Here is an 18,070-nt window from a genome sequence, read left to right as displayed (position 1 = left end):
CTACAGTTCACCACCTCATTGAAATGCACATGGGCTAGCTTGGAATTAGACAAGAGTTCTTACACTCCACTGTGATTTCTGCTAAACACAGACCTTTGCAGGAAATTGTCTGTATGGCTGTTTACTAAGGGCAGGATTAACCTCTCTGGTGATGTCAGTCAAACATCAATTTTGATTACAGTCAATATAGTTTACTGATGTTCAGCTTTTAGGCTTATACGTGAAGACTAGGTATATCCATATGAAAATAAACATGTTTCCAGGAGAAACTGTAATTAAATTGCATGTTATTTTTTTGTCCGAACCTCTGGAATTCCTACAGTGTGGAAAGAGACCATTCAGCCCATCAAGTCTGCACCAACCCTCTGAAGCTAATTCTACTCAGACCCAGGCCCCCACTCTATCCCCATAATCCTGCATTAACATGGCCAATTCATCTAACCTGCACATCTTTGGACTGTGGGAGGAACCCGGAATAGCCAGCAAAAACCTGCACAGACACTGGGAGAACATACAAACTCCACAACCAGTCACCCAAGGCTGGAATCTGGTTCCCTGGTGCTCTGATGAATTAGTGTAAACCAGTGAACTCCACATCTGGAAAAATGACATTGACATTGAGCATTCACCTAGTTTGGTTTGTATCTTGACTGTTTAATTGCAATATGACCTTAAGATGTGTCTTTTCTATCACTCCCTTCAATGTTGCTGCCATAAAGGTGCGATGATAAGCTGCCAAATTAAGCGATAAATGGGAATTTATGCCACCAATTAAAAATAAGTAGTTTAATATTGTGCACCCTGAAACTCTGTAAACTTCAACAGATAACCAGTGACATCACTGTTACCATGCTATTTACAAACTGACTTTTAATTTTCCAGGTCGACTAAATTGGTGGTCTGTTGTTTGTTCAAGTTGCAAACGGCTTCTCCCACTAGCAACAACAGGAGATGGAAACTGTCTCTTACATGCAGCCTCCTTAGGTAATGTACATGTAAAGTATAACCAGTTTATTTTGTTGCAGTTTGTTCAAATGTTTGGCATAAATAATGTCCCGACAGATACATAACTTAGGTGCAGAAATTCAAATTCCAAGTGGCTAACTTCAAGGAATTGCATGACAAGATTTCAAGATTTCTTCCGATAAAAACAAACTGGAAGCAACTCTATTTCTCTTTCTCCTTGCCAGGTCCTTCTCGCGTGCCCCCCCCCCCCCCCCCCCCCCCCGTCGTCTCGCTTGGCCTGTCTCATTCACCCCCATCTCACGTGCTGCACTTTTGCCCCTCCCTGCACTCTCGCCACCCCCAGCCCTCTTGCGCCCCCTCACTCCCCTCCCCCTGCACTCTTGAGTCCTCCCTGCCCCGCCCCGGAATCTTTCTCCCATCCCCAATCCACTCGCCCCCCCCCCCCCGCCCACTCTCGCTCCCTCACAACTCTCATCCCCATGCCCCCTTTCCAGGCCCTTCCTCCCACTCCCCAGCTTTCCACCCCTTCCCACCCCCTCTCTCTTCTCTTCTCTTCTCTTCTCTTCACTTCTCTTCTCTTCTCTTCTCTTCTCTTCTCTTCTCTTCTCTTCTCTTCTCTTCTCTTCTCTTCTCTTCCCTCCCCCTCTCTCTTCTCTTCCCTCCCCCTCTCTCTTCTCTTCCCTCCCCCTCTCTCTTCTCTTCCCTCCCCCTCTCTCTTCTCTTCCCTCCCCCTCTCTCTTCTCTTCCCTCCCCCTCTCTCTTCTCTTCCCTCCCCCTCTCTCTTCTCTTCCCTCCCCCTCTCTCTTCTCTTCCCTCCCCCTCTCTCTTCTCTTCTCTTTTCCCTTCCCTCTCTACTTTCTGTCCCCATCCCCTCGTGTCCCGCCTTCTCCCCCCACTCTCTTTCCCCACCCCATTCTCTTTCCCCGTCTCTGCCCTCCCTCGGTCCTCCCGTCCTCCCCCTCTCTATCCTCCCTTCCGCCTGTCCCCCATTCCCCTCCAACTCTGTTCCCCCTTCCACCCCCCCCCTTCCTCCCCTGTTTCACCCCTTCTGCTCCTGCCCATTCCCGCGTCACCCCGCTGCCTCCATTCTCCTGTCCCCACTGTTCCCTCCTCTGTCCCTCCCATCTGTCACCCACCTCCATCCCCCCATCTGTCCCCCCCGCCCTCTTCTGCCTTCACCCCTCTCTCTTTCCCTCACTCTCTTCCCAGTCCTCTTCCCCCCCCACCTTTTCCCTTCTTGCCTCTCATCTCTTTCACTCACTCACTCACTCTTACCTCCCTCTCCCTTTCTCTCTTTCCCCTTCTGCTCTCTCTCTCGCACCTCCTCCCTCCCTCTTTTCTCCCTCTTTCTCTTCTCCCCCTTCTGTTTCGTCTCACTCTCTGTCTCTTTCCCTCCACTCCCTCTCTCTCTCTTTCCCCTCGCTCTGACTCGCTTTCACTCTCTATCGCTCTCACTGAAACAACCTGAGACCTGTTTCCATCTTTGTCAATTAAGTGACATGCCGGACAGAATTATAACATATTGCTACAACTGTGAGATTGTTCTGAATTCTGTTTGTGTTTGAGGTATGTGGGGTTTCCATGATAGAGACCTGATTCTTCGTAAAGCTCTTTATACTATGATGAAAAACAGCACCGAAAGAGATGCATTGAAGCGACGGTGGAGATGGCAACAGACACAGCAAAATAAGGAGGTTGGTATACAAAATGGACCTGTTACTAACATTGTAATTTTAACCAACAGTGCAGCCATAAGGTACAAAGTAAAACAGGGCATTTGAAAATAACATGCAGTTGAATGAGTCTTGCTTACAATAGAGTAAGACATTCTACTTTCTTCACTGCAGTGTCATATTTTTGGTCTCAAATGTAGTTCTGTGCAGTATGTTATTACATTAAAGACTAAACAATCTCAGATAGCTCCAGTTCACATACTTCAGCAGTTTACATGTCCATGACAGATCCATTTTCGGATCTTTGGGTTTGAAATTGAATTTAATTTTTAAGCTTGCGGGTAGCTTCAATAAATGTTTTATGAAAATTGTGATTAATGTCTTTTTGTTTTGTTTATATTTGCTCCTGGGAATGAGGCACTGCTTATTTGGACAGAATTTACTGCTCTTGAAGCTTTCTTCAAATGAGCTGAAAAATGAGTTGCTTTCTTTGAATCACTGCTTTTCCCCATGATCACCATGACTTTGCCTTTCTGACATGCCCTATCTACATCCTGGTACACCTTGCGCCCCTGGTCCTGACCACTGCTGGGAGGTCTGTACATGACTCCCATTTTTTTTTTGCCTTTGTGATTCCTCAACTCCACCCACACAGACTCCACATCATCTGACCCTCTGTCATTCAGTGCCAAAGATTTAATTTCATTCTTGACTATCAAGGCAACTCCGCCCTCTCTGCCCACCTCCTGTCTTTTCGATAAATTGTAAATCCTGAATATCATATTTGACTGATGACTTCTGACCTTGTATTTGTGCCTTCTCCAAGACTGCCTTTTTCCACCTTTGCTCATCTGTTTCTGAAATCTTCATTGATGCATGTTACCTTCATACTTTGCATACATTCTTTGCAGATATCCTGTATTCTACATCCATAAGTTTGATGTAATCCTGTATCAATGTCCTAACTTGCATCAAATCATGTATATCGTCCAGGTTTTGATTTTAAAGATCTCATTCTTGGTTTCAAATTTCTCAGTATCTTTGCCCTTCCCTCTTGCTTTTATTGCTCCACAATGCTGTAAGTTATCTGAACTGTCATCATTCTACCTCACTGAGTATTCCCCATTATAATCACGCCATCACTGGTGAGTGTGCTCTTAGTTGCCTAGGCGCTAAACTGTGGAATTCATTCCTATGTCTCACTGCCTCTGTACTGCATTTCTTACAAACCTATCTTTTGACTAAACTTTTGATCATCTGAACTAATAGCTCCTTTTTGGTTCAATGTCATGTATTATTTTATTACATTCCTGTGGAAACACCATGGAACATTTTAGTTTGTTAAAGTTACTATTATAATAAGTTGAAGATTAACTAGTGTGAGCATCTTAGCTCAGCTCTGCTTAAGAAAGGTCTTGTTGAAGGGGCATGATCAGGAAGCTTCACATAGTCCAGAAGGAGGGATTCCATCTAGAGTGGGACTCAGTGAGGGTATAGTTGGCAGAACTTGGACTCTGAGGGAATTCATTGCACAGAGAAAGAGGTACTCTTTGCTTGCATTTGTTTTTGGCTCTGCGTTTGTAGGTTTATTTTTAAACAGGATAAATTAAAACCCACAGTCAGGGACCCAGCACAAAAGAGTGACATCACAGCTTGATAGTGAGGATAGAGATCAGTTTGAGACTAGTACGATTGAGAAAAGGAGCAAGTCAAACAGTTGGGGCAGACAGGAACAAAGCAGAGAATGAGGTAGGATTGATAAATTAAACTACATTTAATTCAATGCAAGAAGCCTAACCGAGACAGGCATGTCGAGGAACATAGGAGTGGGATATCATACAATTACAGAGATGGCTCAGGGATGGACAGGACTGGCAGTTTAATCTTCCAGGATACAAATACTATCAGAAAGGTAGAAAGAGGGCAGGAGAGGCGGGGGAGTGGCATTTTTAATAAGGAATAGCATTCCAGCTGTACTTAGGGAGAATTATTCCTGGGAATACGTTCAGGGAAGTTATTTGAATGGATCTGAGAAATAAGAAAACGAAGATCACCTTACTGGGATTGTGCTATAGACCACCCTCCCCCAATAGTCAATGGGAAATTAGAAAATAAATTCAGAAGGAGCTCTCAGTTATCTGTAAGAATAATAAGGTGTAAATCGTGGGGGATTTCAACTTTCCAAACACAGACTGGGACTGCAATCGTTTTAAGGGTTTAGATGGAGAGGAATTTGTTAAGTGCATACAAGACAATTCTCTGATTCAGTATGTGGATGTACCTACTAGAGAAGGTGCAAAACTTGACCTACTCTTGGGAAATAAGGCAAGACAGGTGACTGAGGTGTCAGTGAGGGAGCACTTTGGGGCCAGCGACCATAATTCTATTAGTTTTAAAATAGTGATGGAAAAAGATAGACCAGATCTAAAAGTTGAAGTTCTAAATTGGAGGAAGGCCAATTTTGACGGTATTAGGCAAGAACTTTCATAAGTTGATTGGGGGTAGATGTTCGCAGGTAAAGGGATGGCTGGAAAACAGGAAATCTTCAAAAATGAGATAGAGTCCAGAGACAGTATGTTCCTGTTAGGGTGAAAAGAAAGGCTGGTAGGTGTATGGAACGCTGCATGACTAGAGAAATTGAGGTTTTGGTTAAGAAAAAGAAGGCAGCATATGTCAGGTATAGACAGTAGAAATCGATTGAATCGTTAGAAGAGTATAAAGGCAGTAGGAGTTTACTTAAGAGGGAAATTAGGAGTGCCAAAAAGGAACATGAAGTAGCTTAGGCAAATAGGAGAATCCAAAGGGTTTTTACAAATACATTAAGGACAAGACCGTGACAAAGGAGAGAATAGGTCTCCTCAAAGATCAACAAGGCCACCTAAGTGTGGAACCACAGGAGGTGTGGGAGGTACAACATGAGTATTTTGCATCCGTGTTTACTATAAAGAAGACTATGGAAGATACAGAATGTGGGAAAATAGATGGTGATATCTTGAAAAATGTCCAGATTACAGAGGAGGAGGTGCTGGATGTCTTAAAATGTGTAAAGGTGCATAAATCCCCAGGACCTGATCAAAGTCTTTTCCCTGAGGTGGGAGACTCCAGAATGACAGGACATAGGTTTAGCGTGAGAAGGGAAAGATATAAAAGAAACATAAGGGGCAACTTTTTCATACAGAGGGTGATACATGTATGGAATGAGCTGACCAAGGAAGTGGTGTGGAGGCTAGTACAATTGCAACATTTAAAAGGCATCTGGATGGGAATATGAATAGGAAGGGTTTAGAAGGAATGGGCCAGGTGCTGGCAGGTGGGGCTCGATTGGGTTGGGATATCTGGTTGGCATGGGCAAGTTGGACCGAAGCATCTGTTTCCATGTTGTACATCTTTATGACTCTATAAACTACAAGTTCATCAATTGGTGATAGTTCCTAATTTGGCTATCTATACAGGTTACTTCCAGATTGAAGGGAAATGAGGGCAAAATTTGTAGGCTGCAAATTGAAAGACCAGTATGAAACTTTTAAAAATCAAATCAAGAATCAAGTAATTTTAAAACAGGAATGTCAGGCAGGGTAATGTTTTATAATTGCATGACATGGGAGCTGTTGGAACCCAGTGTGGTTTGTAGTGACTCTATCTGTAGCAAGTGTTGGTTGTTTGAGGATCTCTGGCTCTGGCTGTTGAGCTGGAGTCTGAACTTCAAACACTACGATGCAATAAAAAGGGGAGAATTACCTGGAAGCTATGTTTCAGGTGGCATTTGCACCCCTTAGATTAAAGAGCTTAAATTTCATTCTGTCAGGGACAGAATGTTATAACTATGAGCGAGGCAAGTAGAAGGATCTAGAGCCTCAGTCCCAGATCTGTCTGACAGATTTGAGATTTTTGCTCTCTGTGTGGATGAGATTCTGGCTGTATGGAGGATGAGCAAATTGAACACAGCATCATAATATAGAGAGCCATTCATGAAGGAGAGACAAGAGAAATGAAGTTGTAATCGGGAATTGTATAGTCAAGGGAATAGATACTGTTCTCTGTAGCCAAGAGACCCAATTGGCTGTGTTGCCTGCCTGGTGTCAGGGTTCAGGATATCTATCCCTCTGTAGAGGAGTTTGTAGTGGGAGGGGAAATATCCAGTTTTCATAATCCATGTAGATACCAATGATATGAGGAAAGAGAGTCTGCTGAGGGAATATGAGTAACTCGGGGCTAAATTTAAAAACTGAACCAAAAAGATGGTAATCTCTGGATTACTGTCTGAGTCACAAATTGGCACAGGGCCAACAAAAGTAAAGTAGTAAACATGGCTCAAAGATTAGTGTGTGAGAAATGGACTCAAATTCGTGGGATGTTGGTACTTGTACTGGGGAAGGGGGCAGCTGTTGCGATGGGATAGGCTCCACCTGAATTATGCTGGAACCAAAGTTCTGGCCAATTGCATGAGAAGAGCTGTGGATGAGACTTGAAACTAAATAGTGTGTGGAGGCTTCATTTGCTTGGAAAATTATGCAAAAAGTTAAAGGGGGAAGGGCTAAGCAAAGGTTCAAGTTTCGCAACAAGTAGTAACACAGAGAATAGAAAGGGTCAGGAATCTGAGTTCAGGTAAATCAGATGAACAGACGACAATGATAATGGGGGTGGGGGTGGGGGGGGGTGCAGTCCATGCAGGACTGAGGCTGTTGTACTTAGAGTCATAGAGATGTACAGCATGGAAACAGACCCTTCGGTCCAACCCGTCCATGCCGACCAGATATCCCAACCCAATCTAGTCCCACCTGGCAGCACCCGGCCCATATCCCTCCAAAGCCTTTCTATTCATATACCCATCCAAATGCCTCTTAAATGTTGCAATTGTACCAGCCTTCACCACTTCCTCTGGCAGCTCATTCCATACATGTACCACCCTCTGCATCAAAAGGTTGCCCTTAAGTCTCTTTTATATCTTTCCCCTCTCTCCCTAAACCTATGCCCTCTAGTTCTGGACTCCCCGACCCCAGGGAAAAGACTTTGCCTATTTATCCTATCCATGCCCCTCATAATTTTGTAAACCTCTATAAGGTCACCCCTCAGCCTCTGACGCTCCAGGGAAAACAACCCCAGCCTGTTCAGTCTCTCTCTGTAGCTCAGATCCTCCAACCCTGGCAACATCCTTGTAAATCTTTTCTGAACCCTTTCAAGTTTCACAACATCTTTCCGAGAGAAGGAGACCAGAATTGTACGCGATATTCCAACAGTTGCCTAACCAATTGTCTGTATAGCCACAACATGACCTCCCAACTCCTGTACTCAATACTCTGACCAATAAAGAAAAGCATACCAAATGCCGCCTTCACTATCCTATCTACCTGCGACTCCACTTTCAAGGAGCTATGAACCTGCACTCCAAGGTCTCTTTGTTCAGCAACACTCCCTAGGACCTCACCATTAAGTGTATAAGTCCTGCTAAGATTTGCTTTCCCATAATGCAGCACCTCGCATTTATCTGAATTAAACCCCATCTGCCACTTCTCAGCCCATTGGCCCATCTGGTCCAGATCCTGTTGTAATCTGAGGTAACCCTCTTCACTGTCCACTACACCTCCAATTTTGGTGTCATCTGCAAACTTACTAACTGTACCTGTTATGCTCGCATCCAAATCATTTATGGGGTGTAGGTTTGCTCGCTGAGCTGTAGGTTTGATATCCAGACGTTTCGTTACCTGGCTAGGTAACATCATCAGTGGCGACCTCCAAGTGAAGCCCTTGGCTCGTTCTACCGCATCTGTCCATTCTTGATGCTTGTTTGAATAACGGTTTTTGGCACGCAATTTCTCGGTTGTATTTTCGGAGTCTGTGGTGGGCGTCATTGATTAGTTCTCGGAGCATTCTGCGGCTGTTTTGTTCTGTTAAATTTCTGGCTTGAGGTGTTTTTATCAGCAGTTTATATTGGAGACATTTTGGCAGTACTTGTTTTCTTAAACATTCATGCAGGAAGTACAGTTGTTCGCGGGTGGAACTGTCTTGGATGGCATTCCTTTCCCATCTTCGGGCCAGTTGTAGCATGTTGCGCCCATAGGTTTTCACAAGGTTTGTGAAGGTTTGTAGCTCAGGTTGAGGTTTAGGGTGTAGGTTTGCTCGCTGAGCTGTAGGTTTGATATCCAGATGTTTCATTATCTGGCTAGGTAACATCATCAGTGGCGACCTCCAAGTGAAACGTCTGTATATCAAACCTACAGCTCAGCAAGCAAACCTACACCCTAAACCTCAACCTGAGCTACAAACCTTCACAAGCCTTGCAAATCATTTATGTAAAGGACAAAAAGTACTTCATTGCACACAGTATACGAAACAAGGTAGATGAGCTTGTAACACAAATTGGCAGGTATGATGTTGTTGTCCGAGATATGGCTACAGGGCGATCAGGGTTGGGAACTAAATAACCAAGGATATATGTCTTATTAAATAGACAAGCAGATGGGGCACTGTTGCCTTGTTTGTCAGAATGAAATTAAATCAATAACAAGAGCTATTGATTTGGAAGGAATGGAATCTGTGTGGGTAAACTTGAACTGCAAAGGAGAAAAGACCATGATGGGAGTTGTGTGCAGGCCTCCTAACAGTGGTCAGGATGTGGAGAAGAAAATAAATCAGGAAATAGAAAAGACGTGTAAGAAAGGCACGAATACAATCATCATGGAGCACCTCAATATGCAGGTGGACTGAGAAAGTCAAGTTAGTAGCAGATTTCAAGAAAAAGTTTTTGTGAGATCTGAGATTTTTTTTTGGAATACTTTGTGGTAAAGCCCACTAGAGTACAGGCAACTCTGGATTTGGTGATGTATAATGAGGCAGACTAGATTAGAGAGTTTAAGGTGAAAGAATTCCTAGGGGCAGTGACCATAATGTGATAGAATTCACCCTGCTGTGTGTGAGAGAGAAGACTGAATCAGATGGTAATGGTATTACAATTAAGGTAACTACAAAGTCAGGAGGGAGGAACTGGCCAGAGTTGATTACTCTATGCTACTTTCTCCCCACCTTCACCCTCCCTTCAGGCACTCTGTCTGTATTCCTGATGAAGGGCTTTTGCCCGAAACGTCAATTTTTCCTGCTCCTCGGATGCTGCCTAAACTGCTGTGCTTTTCCAGCACCACTATTCCAGAATCTGGTTTCCAACATCTGCAGTCATTGTTTTTACCTAGTTGATTAGACAGGAAGCCAAGCAGGGAAGATGGTGGAGGAGCAATGGTAGGAGCTTCTGGGGGTAATTTAGGAGGCACAGCAGAAATTCACCCCAAGGAAGAAGCAGCATACTAAGGGGAGTCTGAGGCAACCATGACTGATGAAAGAAGTCAGAGGCAGCATTAAAGTAAAAAAAAATATGCAATGTGGTGAAGATTAATGCAAAGCCAGAGGATTGCGAGGCTTTTAAAAGCAAGTAGAGGACAAAAAAAAGCAGTGAAATGGGAGATAATGATCTATGGGAGTAAGCTAGCTAGTAAAATGTAAGAAGATTGCAACAGATTTTTTAGTTACCTGCAAGGTAAAAGCGAGACATTGGACTGCAGGAAAATGAGTCTGGTGAAGTAGTAATAGGGAACAAAGAAATGGCAGAGTAACTCAGTAGGTATTTTACCTCTGTTTTCACAGTGGAAGACACTAGCAGCATCCCAGAACTTCGAGAGTCAGGGGTCTGAGGTCAATGTTGTGGGCATCACTAAAGAGAAAGCATAAAATCAACAATTGCTGGAAAAGCTCAGCAGGTCTGGCAGCATCTGTGGAAAGCAATCAGAATTAACATTTCGGGTCGAGTCTCCCTACCTCAGAACTTGTCAGTTTATATGTAGAAGGTAGGTTTGGGGGGGTTGGGGGGGGGGGGGGGGGGGGGGAGGGGGAGGGGGAGGGGGAGGGAGTGTAAGGTGTCAATGACACATAGGTATAGAGCCCAAAGAGAGAGAAGATCAGTTGAACAGACAAAGGAGTGGATAACAATATGGCTAGGAGTGTGCATAGCTATTACTGGGGACTGTTATTGGCTGACAATGGGTTGCATGTAATAGCAGATAACAAGGCCCGGAGTGTCGGGGTGGGGTAAGGACATGGGGGAGCTCAAATCCTAAAGTTATTTAACTTGATATTGAGTCCAGAAAGCTGGAGGGTCCCCAAACAGAAAATGAGGTGCTGTTCTTACAGTGGTATTTCAACACACCACCTTGTTCCTTGGTCCAGATCTATCTCAGGTTTGCTGCAGTGCTCCAGTGAAGCTTAGCATAACCTGGAAGAACAGCACCTCATTTTGTACTGATGACACAAAGCGAGGTGGATGGACAGTGTTGAGGAGGTGGAGAGGTTTCAGAAGGACTTGGACATGATAAGTGAATGAGCAAAGAAGTGGCAGTTGGAATATAATGTGGAAAAATGTGAGGAAGAATAAAGGCAGAGGCTTTTTTCCAAAGAGGAAAGGTTTTGGAAATGGTAAGATCCTGGGGAATGTTCCTGAACTAAGCGATCTTGGAGTGCAGGTTTGCAGTCCTTTGAAAGTGGAGTCACAAGTTGACAGGATAGTGAAGAATACTGGATTAGTGGTGCTGGAAGAGCACAGCAGTTCAGGCAGCATCCAACGAGCAGCGAAATCGACGTTTCGGGCAAAAGCCCTTCACCAGGAATAAAGGCAGTGAGCCTGAAGCGTGGAGAGATAAGCTAGAGGAGGGTGGGGGTGGGGAGAGAGTAGCATAGAGTACAATGGGTGAGTGGGGGAGGAGATGAAGGTGATAGGTCAAGGAGGAGAGGGTGGAGTGGATAGGTGGAAAAGGAGATAGGCAGGTCGGACAAGTCCAGACAAGTCAAGGAGACAGTTACTGAGCTGGAAGTTTGAAACTAGGATGAGGTGGGGGAAGGGGAAATGAGGAAGCTGTTGAAGTCCACATTGATGCCCTGGGGTTGAAGTGTTCCGAGGCGGAAGATGAGGCGTTCTTCCTCCAGGCGTCGGGTGGTGAGGGAGCGGCGGTGAAGGAGGCCCAGGACCTCCATGTCCTCGGCAGAGTGGGAGGGGGAGTTGAAATGTTGGGCCATGGGGTGGTTTGGTTGATTGGTGCGGGTGTCTCGGAGATGTTCCCTAAAACGCTCTGCTAGGAGGCGCCCAGTCTCCCCAATGTAGAGGAGACCACATCGGGAGCACCGGATACAATAAATGATATTTTTGGATGTGCAGGTGAAACTTTGGATGTGGAAGGCTCCTTTAGGGCCTTGGATAGAGGTGAGGGAGGAGGTGTGGGCACAGGTTTTACAGTTCCTGCAGTGGCAGGGGAAAGTGCCAGAATGGGAGGGTGGGTCGTAGGAGGGTGTGGACCTGACCAGGTAGTTCGAACAGGATAGTGAAGAAGGCATTTGGCACACTTGCCTTTATTGGTCATTGTATTCTGTTTCGGAATTGGGAGGTCATGTTGCAGCTGTGCAGGACATTGATTAGGCCACTTTTGGAATACTGCATTCAGTCTGGTCTCCCTGTTATAGGAAAGATGTTGAGAAACTTGAAAGGGTTCAGAAAAAATTTACAAGGATGTTGCCATGGTTGAGCTATAGGGAGAGGCTGAGTAGGCTGGAGCTATTTTACTTGGAACTTCAGAGACTGAGGGGTGACCTTAGCAGAGGTTTATAAAATGATGAGGGGCATGGATAGAATGAACAGTTAAGGTCTTTTCCCCAGGTGGGGAAGTTCATAACTAGAGGGCATAGGTTTAAGGTGAGAGGGGAAAGACTTAAAAGGGACCAGAGGAGCAAGTTTTTCAAGCAGAAGATGGTGCATGTACAGAATGAGCTGTCAGAGGAAGTGGTTAAGGCAGGTACAATTATAACATTTAACAGTCTGGATGGGTATATGAATAAGAAAGGTATAGAGGGCTATGGGCCAAATGTTGACAAATGGCTCTAGATTAATTGAGGATATCTGGTTGCCATGGACGAGTTGGATTGAAGGGTCTGTTTCTATGCTGTACATCTCTATGACTCTCTGAAGCACAAAGGAAGTTGGGAGTCCTGGTTCAGGATTCTGTTAAGGTTGACATGCGGGTTCAGTTGCTAGTGAAGAAGTCAAATGCAATGTTCATATTAATTTCAAGAGAGCTGGAATCCAAGAGAGGAGATGTACTGCTCAGGCTGTATAAGACCATATTTGGAATATTTTGAGCAGTTTTTGGGCCCTGTATCTAAGGAAAGGTGTGCTGGCATTGGAGAGAGAGAGAAGTTTTTATTTGTCATTTCTACCATATACAAATGATACAGTAGAAATGAGACAGCATTCCTCCAGGACAGAGGGTGCTATATGGACAGCAGAAACTACACATTGTATATATCATAAAATGCATAAGAAGTGCAAAACACAAGTTAGAGTGTAATAGAAGAATGATAAATAATAGATTTTTTTTCTAGCAGCAATTCAAAGTCATACAAAAATTTTCAGACGGGAAAGTGTCTGATCATATTGTGTTAAGGAGCCTGATGGCTTGGGCTTGGTCATGAGAGACTGAATGCGTTGGTATCTTCTGCCAGATGGCAGGAGGGAAAAGAATTTGAGTGAGGGATGTGTGGGGTCTTCCACAATGCTCTGAGCCATTCGGATGCAGCGTGTGATCTGTCTGTAATGGAGGGCAGAGAGACCCCAATGAACCTGTCAGCTGTCTTCACTATCCGTTGTAGTGTCTTGCGATCCAAGACTCTGCAATTCCCAAACCAAGCAGTGATGCAGCAGCTCAGGGTACTCTCAATGAACCCCGTGTAGAATGTGTTGAGAATGAGGGGTGGGAGATGGACTTTCCTCAGCCTACACAGAAAGTAGAGACGCTGCTGGGCTTTCTTGGCTATGGAGCTGGTGTTGAGGGTCCAGGTGAGACTCTCCACCAGGTGTACACCAAGAAATGTGGTTCTCTTGTCACTGCAAGAGATGTAAAACAGTATAACATTTGGTCGAAGGGCAAGGAGTAGCTGGGTTGCTATGAGACCAAAAAACAAATTCAGATTCGGCCAATGTGTTGAAATTATGCTCCAAGATTCCAAACTCCAATCCAGTTTGATAATATTAAAACCAATGAAATGATCTGACGTTTTGGGATATAAATATCAGACATTTTGAACAGTTAGCCAGAAGGGAGAGCTGCCAAAAGACCAACAGATGTAGACTGCTAGTTTAAGAGCTTTCTGAGAGATACCTGTGTATGGAGGAAGCCTGGGCAGCAGAATATCGAGGCTGACCTGGAGAGAAAATCTGCAAAGCTGACTGGTTTTGAAACATGGTTATATTTTTTTGTAAATGGTAATCAGGATGTTTTTATCGAACTAGTATTGTAGAGGGAAAGGTAAAAGATAGAGAGAGAGAGGAGTTGTTAGTTATTCACTGTTAGACTTTTAAAAATGTTGTTAATTTTTATTAGACTTTTGGGATATCTCGCGAATTTTAATAGATTACTGCATGGTGTGAATCTTTTCTGTGTTGCTGGTTTAAATTAAGAGGGGTTTACTTTATGTCATAACAACTTTTACATACCTTCTCCATTCTGTTCCTTCAAACCAGAGCATTACTGCTTAGCTTTTATTTTTAAACCTGTTGTTAAACCTGCCTTTCTACTTTTGCTACAAAATGTGGTACCTCCCATTTATCTATGTTGAAGTTCTAACTCATGTTCTCCTCAACTTAATGATACAGCTCCTCCTATAATTATGTTCAAGACTCATACCTAACTGATAATACTGCTTACGTGCTAGAATTGACTTTCAAAGGGCTTCAGGAACTGACTAAAATCAGACAGTTTCATTTCAATACTAAACTACAGAACTGTGTTTTATTTATTCATTCAGGGGATGTGGGCATTGGTGGCTGAGCTAGCATTTGAAGCCTAGCTCTATTTGCCCTTGAGAAGGTAGAGGTGAATTGCCTTCTTGAATTGCTGCCGTCCATTTGGTGTATGTGCACCTTTAGGGGGAGAGTTCCAAGATTTGACTGAGTGACAGTGAAGGAATGGTGAAATATTTTCAAGTCAAGATGGTGAGTGGTTTGGAGAGGAGCTCTTAACGTCGTAGTGTTCCCACGTATCTGCTGCCGTTGTGTCTTGAGATGGTAAATGCTGTTGGTTTGGAAGGAGCCTTGGGTGAATTTTTGAAGTGCATTTGTAGGTAATATGCTCTACTGCTACTGAGTCTTAGTCAGTGGTGGAAGGAATGAATGTGAACGTGGCTGCTTTGTCCTGGATGGTGGTAATTATCTTGTGTTGTTGGAGCTGAACTCATCCAGGCAAGTAGGGAGTATTCCATCACACTCCTGACTTGTGCCTTCTGGACGATGGGTAAGTTTGGGGGAGTCAGGAGTTTTTGCTCTCGGATTCCGAGCCTCTGACCTCATATTTTCTTTAATACAGCTAGTCCAGTTCAGTTTCTGGTCAATGATGACCCCCAGGATTATGGGGGATTGAGCGATGGTAATGCCAAGAGGTGGTAGTTAGATTATCTCTTATTGGAGACGGTCATTGCCTGGTGCATGAGTTATTGTCAATTTTTAAATGCACACTTTTGTCACTTCACCCTTAGCAGCAATCTTGCTTCCGAATCACAAAGTTACAGGTTCAAGTCTCTATCTAGGATTGCCCATCACGTGCAGTTTGTAGGAATTTCTTTGCTACTGTGTTTTGTACTATCTCTGATGAGATGTTCAACTGAGGCCTTAACTATCCTCTTGCGTTAATGTAAGGGATATCGATATGTTTTGAAGAGCTGTGGGATTATCCCCCAGTGTCCTTGCCAGTCTTTATAATCACTCAGTTTTAATCTCAAAAACAGGTTATTTTATTGTTATTACAATGCTCGTTATAGAATCTTACTCTATACAAATTGCTGCATTGACTAGACTCAGAAGTACTTAATTAGTTGTGATGTGGTTTTGGGTATTTTGGTCATATAAAGCACTTTATAAATGCAAATATCTCTCCCTGCTTTAAACAAAAGGTACAATTGGGCTTGTTGCTGCCTTAATTTCAGAAGTTCCGACCACATTCTTAATTGATTTAGGACAATCAGGGATTTGTGAGAACTTTCCATTCAAAATGGTTTTATTTTAATTGAGCAATAATTTTTTTTGAATATCTAACAGGAATGTTCATGTTGTAAAATAGATGGACTTTATATTCCTGTTCACATTGAAGTTGATTCTTATTTGTACATCACTCTGATCCATGTTTTAAGCTTGTTTCTTTGTATATAATCGAGACTTGATGCGTGAACCGGACTTGTATTACCGACTAAATTTCAACTTTCTTTGAAACTCAAAAACCTGATGGCTTGATTTTGTGATGAACAAAATGTGGTTAGTTTATGTCAATGTTGCTGAAACACAGCCATTTCCTGTCAAGGCCCTCAGTTACATTTGTCAACTAAAATTCAGAATTTGTTAGAAGGTTTTCTGAACTTGACAGTTCAGTGGGATTGTCACTAAAATGAGGCAAATTTGTGGTATTGTCATTTTCTTTAAGTGGGCTTGGACTTCTTTTTTGTTGATTCTATTATATAGAATTACTGAAAAATATTTGTAGACTTACACAGCTGACTCTAAAACTACATATACCCTGTATAATGTTGCTTTTGTTGCTGTGTCCATTTATATGTTTCAACTGCATCACCATAACAGAAGTTCTGGGACAAAGCACTGACAGTAGCAAAATTAAACTTAGGCCAGAGTCAAAATGTGTGGTGCTGGAAAAGCACAGCCGGTCAGGCAGCATCCAAGGAGCAGGGGAGTCGACATTTCAAGCATAAGCTCTTCAGGGATGTGAGGGAGGCCCAAGGGGGCTGAGAGATAAATGGGAGGGGCTAGGGCGAAGGTAGCTGGGAATGTGATTGGTAGATGAAGGTGGAGGGTGTGGTATGGTGATAGGTCAGAGTGGAGGGTGGAGCAGATAGGTGGGAAGGAAGCTGGACAGGTAGCACAGTTCAAGAGGGCAGTGGCGAGTTGGAGGGTTGGATCTTGGATAAGGTGGGGGCAGGGGAGATGAGGAAACTGGTGAAATCAACATTGATTCCATGTGGTTGGAGGGTCCCCAAGGTGGAAGATGAGACGCTCTTCCTCCAGGCATCCAGGTGGCGAGGATCTGGTGGTGGAAGAGGCCTCTGACTTGCATGTCCTTGGATTAGGAGGGGGACTTGAAGTGTTTGGCCACAGGGCGATGGGGTTGTTTAGTGCGTGTGTCCCAGAGATGGTCTCTGAAACATTCTGTGAGTTGCCGTCCTGTCGCCCCAGTATAGAGGACACCACATCAAGAGCAACAGACACAGTAGATGGCAAAAGTGAGTACTGCAGATGCTGGAGTTTAGAGTCAAGAATGTGGTGCTGGAAAAGCACAGCAGGTCAGGCAGCATCTGAGGAGCAGGAAAATCGACTTTTTGGGCAAAAGCCCTTCATCAGGAATTCCTGATGAAGGGCTTTTGCCCGAAACGTCGATTTTCCTGATACTCGGATGCTGCCTGACCTGCTGTGTGTTTCCAGGACCATACTCTTGATAGTAGATTAGGTTTTTGGAGGTGCAGGAAAATCTCTGCCAGATGTGGATGGATGCTTTGGGGCCTTGGGTGGAGGTGAGGGGAAGGTGTGGACACAGGTGACAAGAGAAAGTGCCTGGAGTGGAGGGTGAGCTGGTGGGGGCATGGACCTAACAAGGGAGTCACAGTGGAAATTACTTTGCAGAACGCAGATAGGAGTGGGGAGGGAAATATATCTCTGGTGGTGGAGTCTGCTTGTTGATGGTGGAAATGGTGGATGTTGGTGAGGTTGAAGGTGAGGACCAGCCATTGGAGGTGTGGGGTTCATGGGTGGAGGTATGGGAAGTGGAGGAGATATGCTGGAGGGCATCGTTGACCACGTGGAAGGGGAATTTGCGGTCCTTTAAGGAGGCCATCTGGGATGTTCTATGGTGGAATTGGTCCTCCTGAGAGCAGATGCGGAGGAATTGGGAGTAAGGGGTAGCGTTTTTTTACAGGGGGTTGGGTCGGAAGAAGTGTAGTCCAGGTAGCTGGGGGAGTCGGTGGGTTTGAAGTAAATGTCCGTGTTGAGTCAGTTGCTGGAAATGGAGATGGAGAGGTCCAGGAAGAGACCTTATACCGCAAAGGTTGTGTCTTTGTGGACTTTCTTTGAATGGGGCAGGTGTAATTCTGCTTCTGGCTGATCTAGTTGTTTAATTGTCCAGGATAGGAATAAAATTGAGGCCTTTTACAGATTTTCCCAACACGGAGCGAAGTCTGTCTTCAATAAAGTAAAAGACATTTTTTATTAAGCAACTGCATGTGCTGTACAGGCCCAATCTTATGCTTATTGCTTTTCATGCTTCTAAATTGACTCTTATGTAATTTGGGTGAATTCAGAGTAAACATGTCAGTACAGGATGTGACATTACTATTAAATCCTTGTTTTCTTA

At 44.1% G+C, this 18,070-nt stretch overlaps 1 protein-coding gene across 8 annotated transcripts in view; it reads left to right on the top strand.

Annotated features, from left to right (window-relative positions):
• The window catches only part of otud7a (OTU deubiquitinase 7A), a 152,604-nt gene that overhangs the window by 91,378 nt on the left and 43,156 nt on the right, over window positions 1–18,070 (top strand). For all 8 annotated transcript variants that reach the window (XM_072552769.1, XM_072552766.1, XM_072552768.1 and 5 more), the window contains 2 exons: window positions 883–984; window positions 2,533–2,660. In XM_072552769.1, the coding sequence (XP_072408870.1) occupies window positions 883–984; window positions 2,533–2,660 (230 nt within the window). The remainder of the gene's footprint in view (window positions 1–882; window positions 985–2,532; window positions 2,661–18,070) is intronic.

Source organism: Chiloscyllium punctatum, chromosome 33 (assembly GCF_047496795.1).
Source record: "Chiloscyllium punctatum isolate Juve2018m chromosome 33, sChiPun1.3, whole genome shotgun sequence".
In the NCBI taxonomy this organism is placed as follows: domain Eukaryota; kingdom Metazoa; phylum Chordata; class Chondrichthyes; order Orectolobiformes; family Hemiscylliidae; genus Chiloscyllium; species Chiloscyllium punctatum.
The sequence above is the reverse complement of the archived record's forward strand: the minus strand, read 5'-3'. Positions and strand labels throughout refer to the sequence as shown.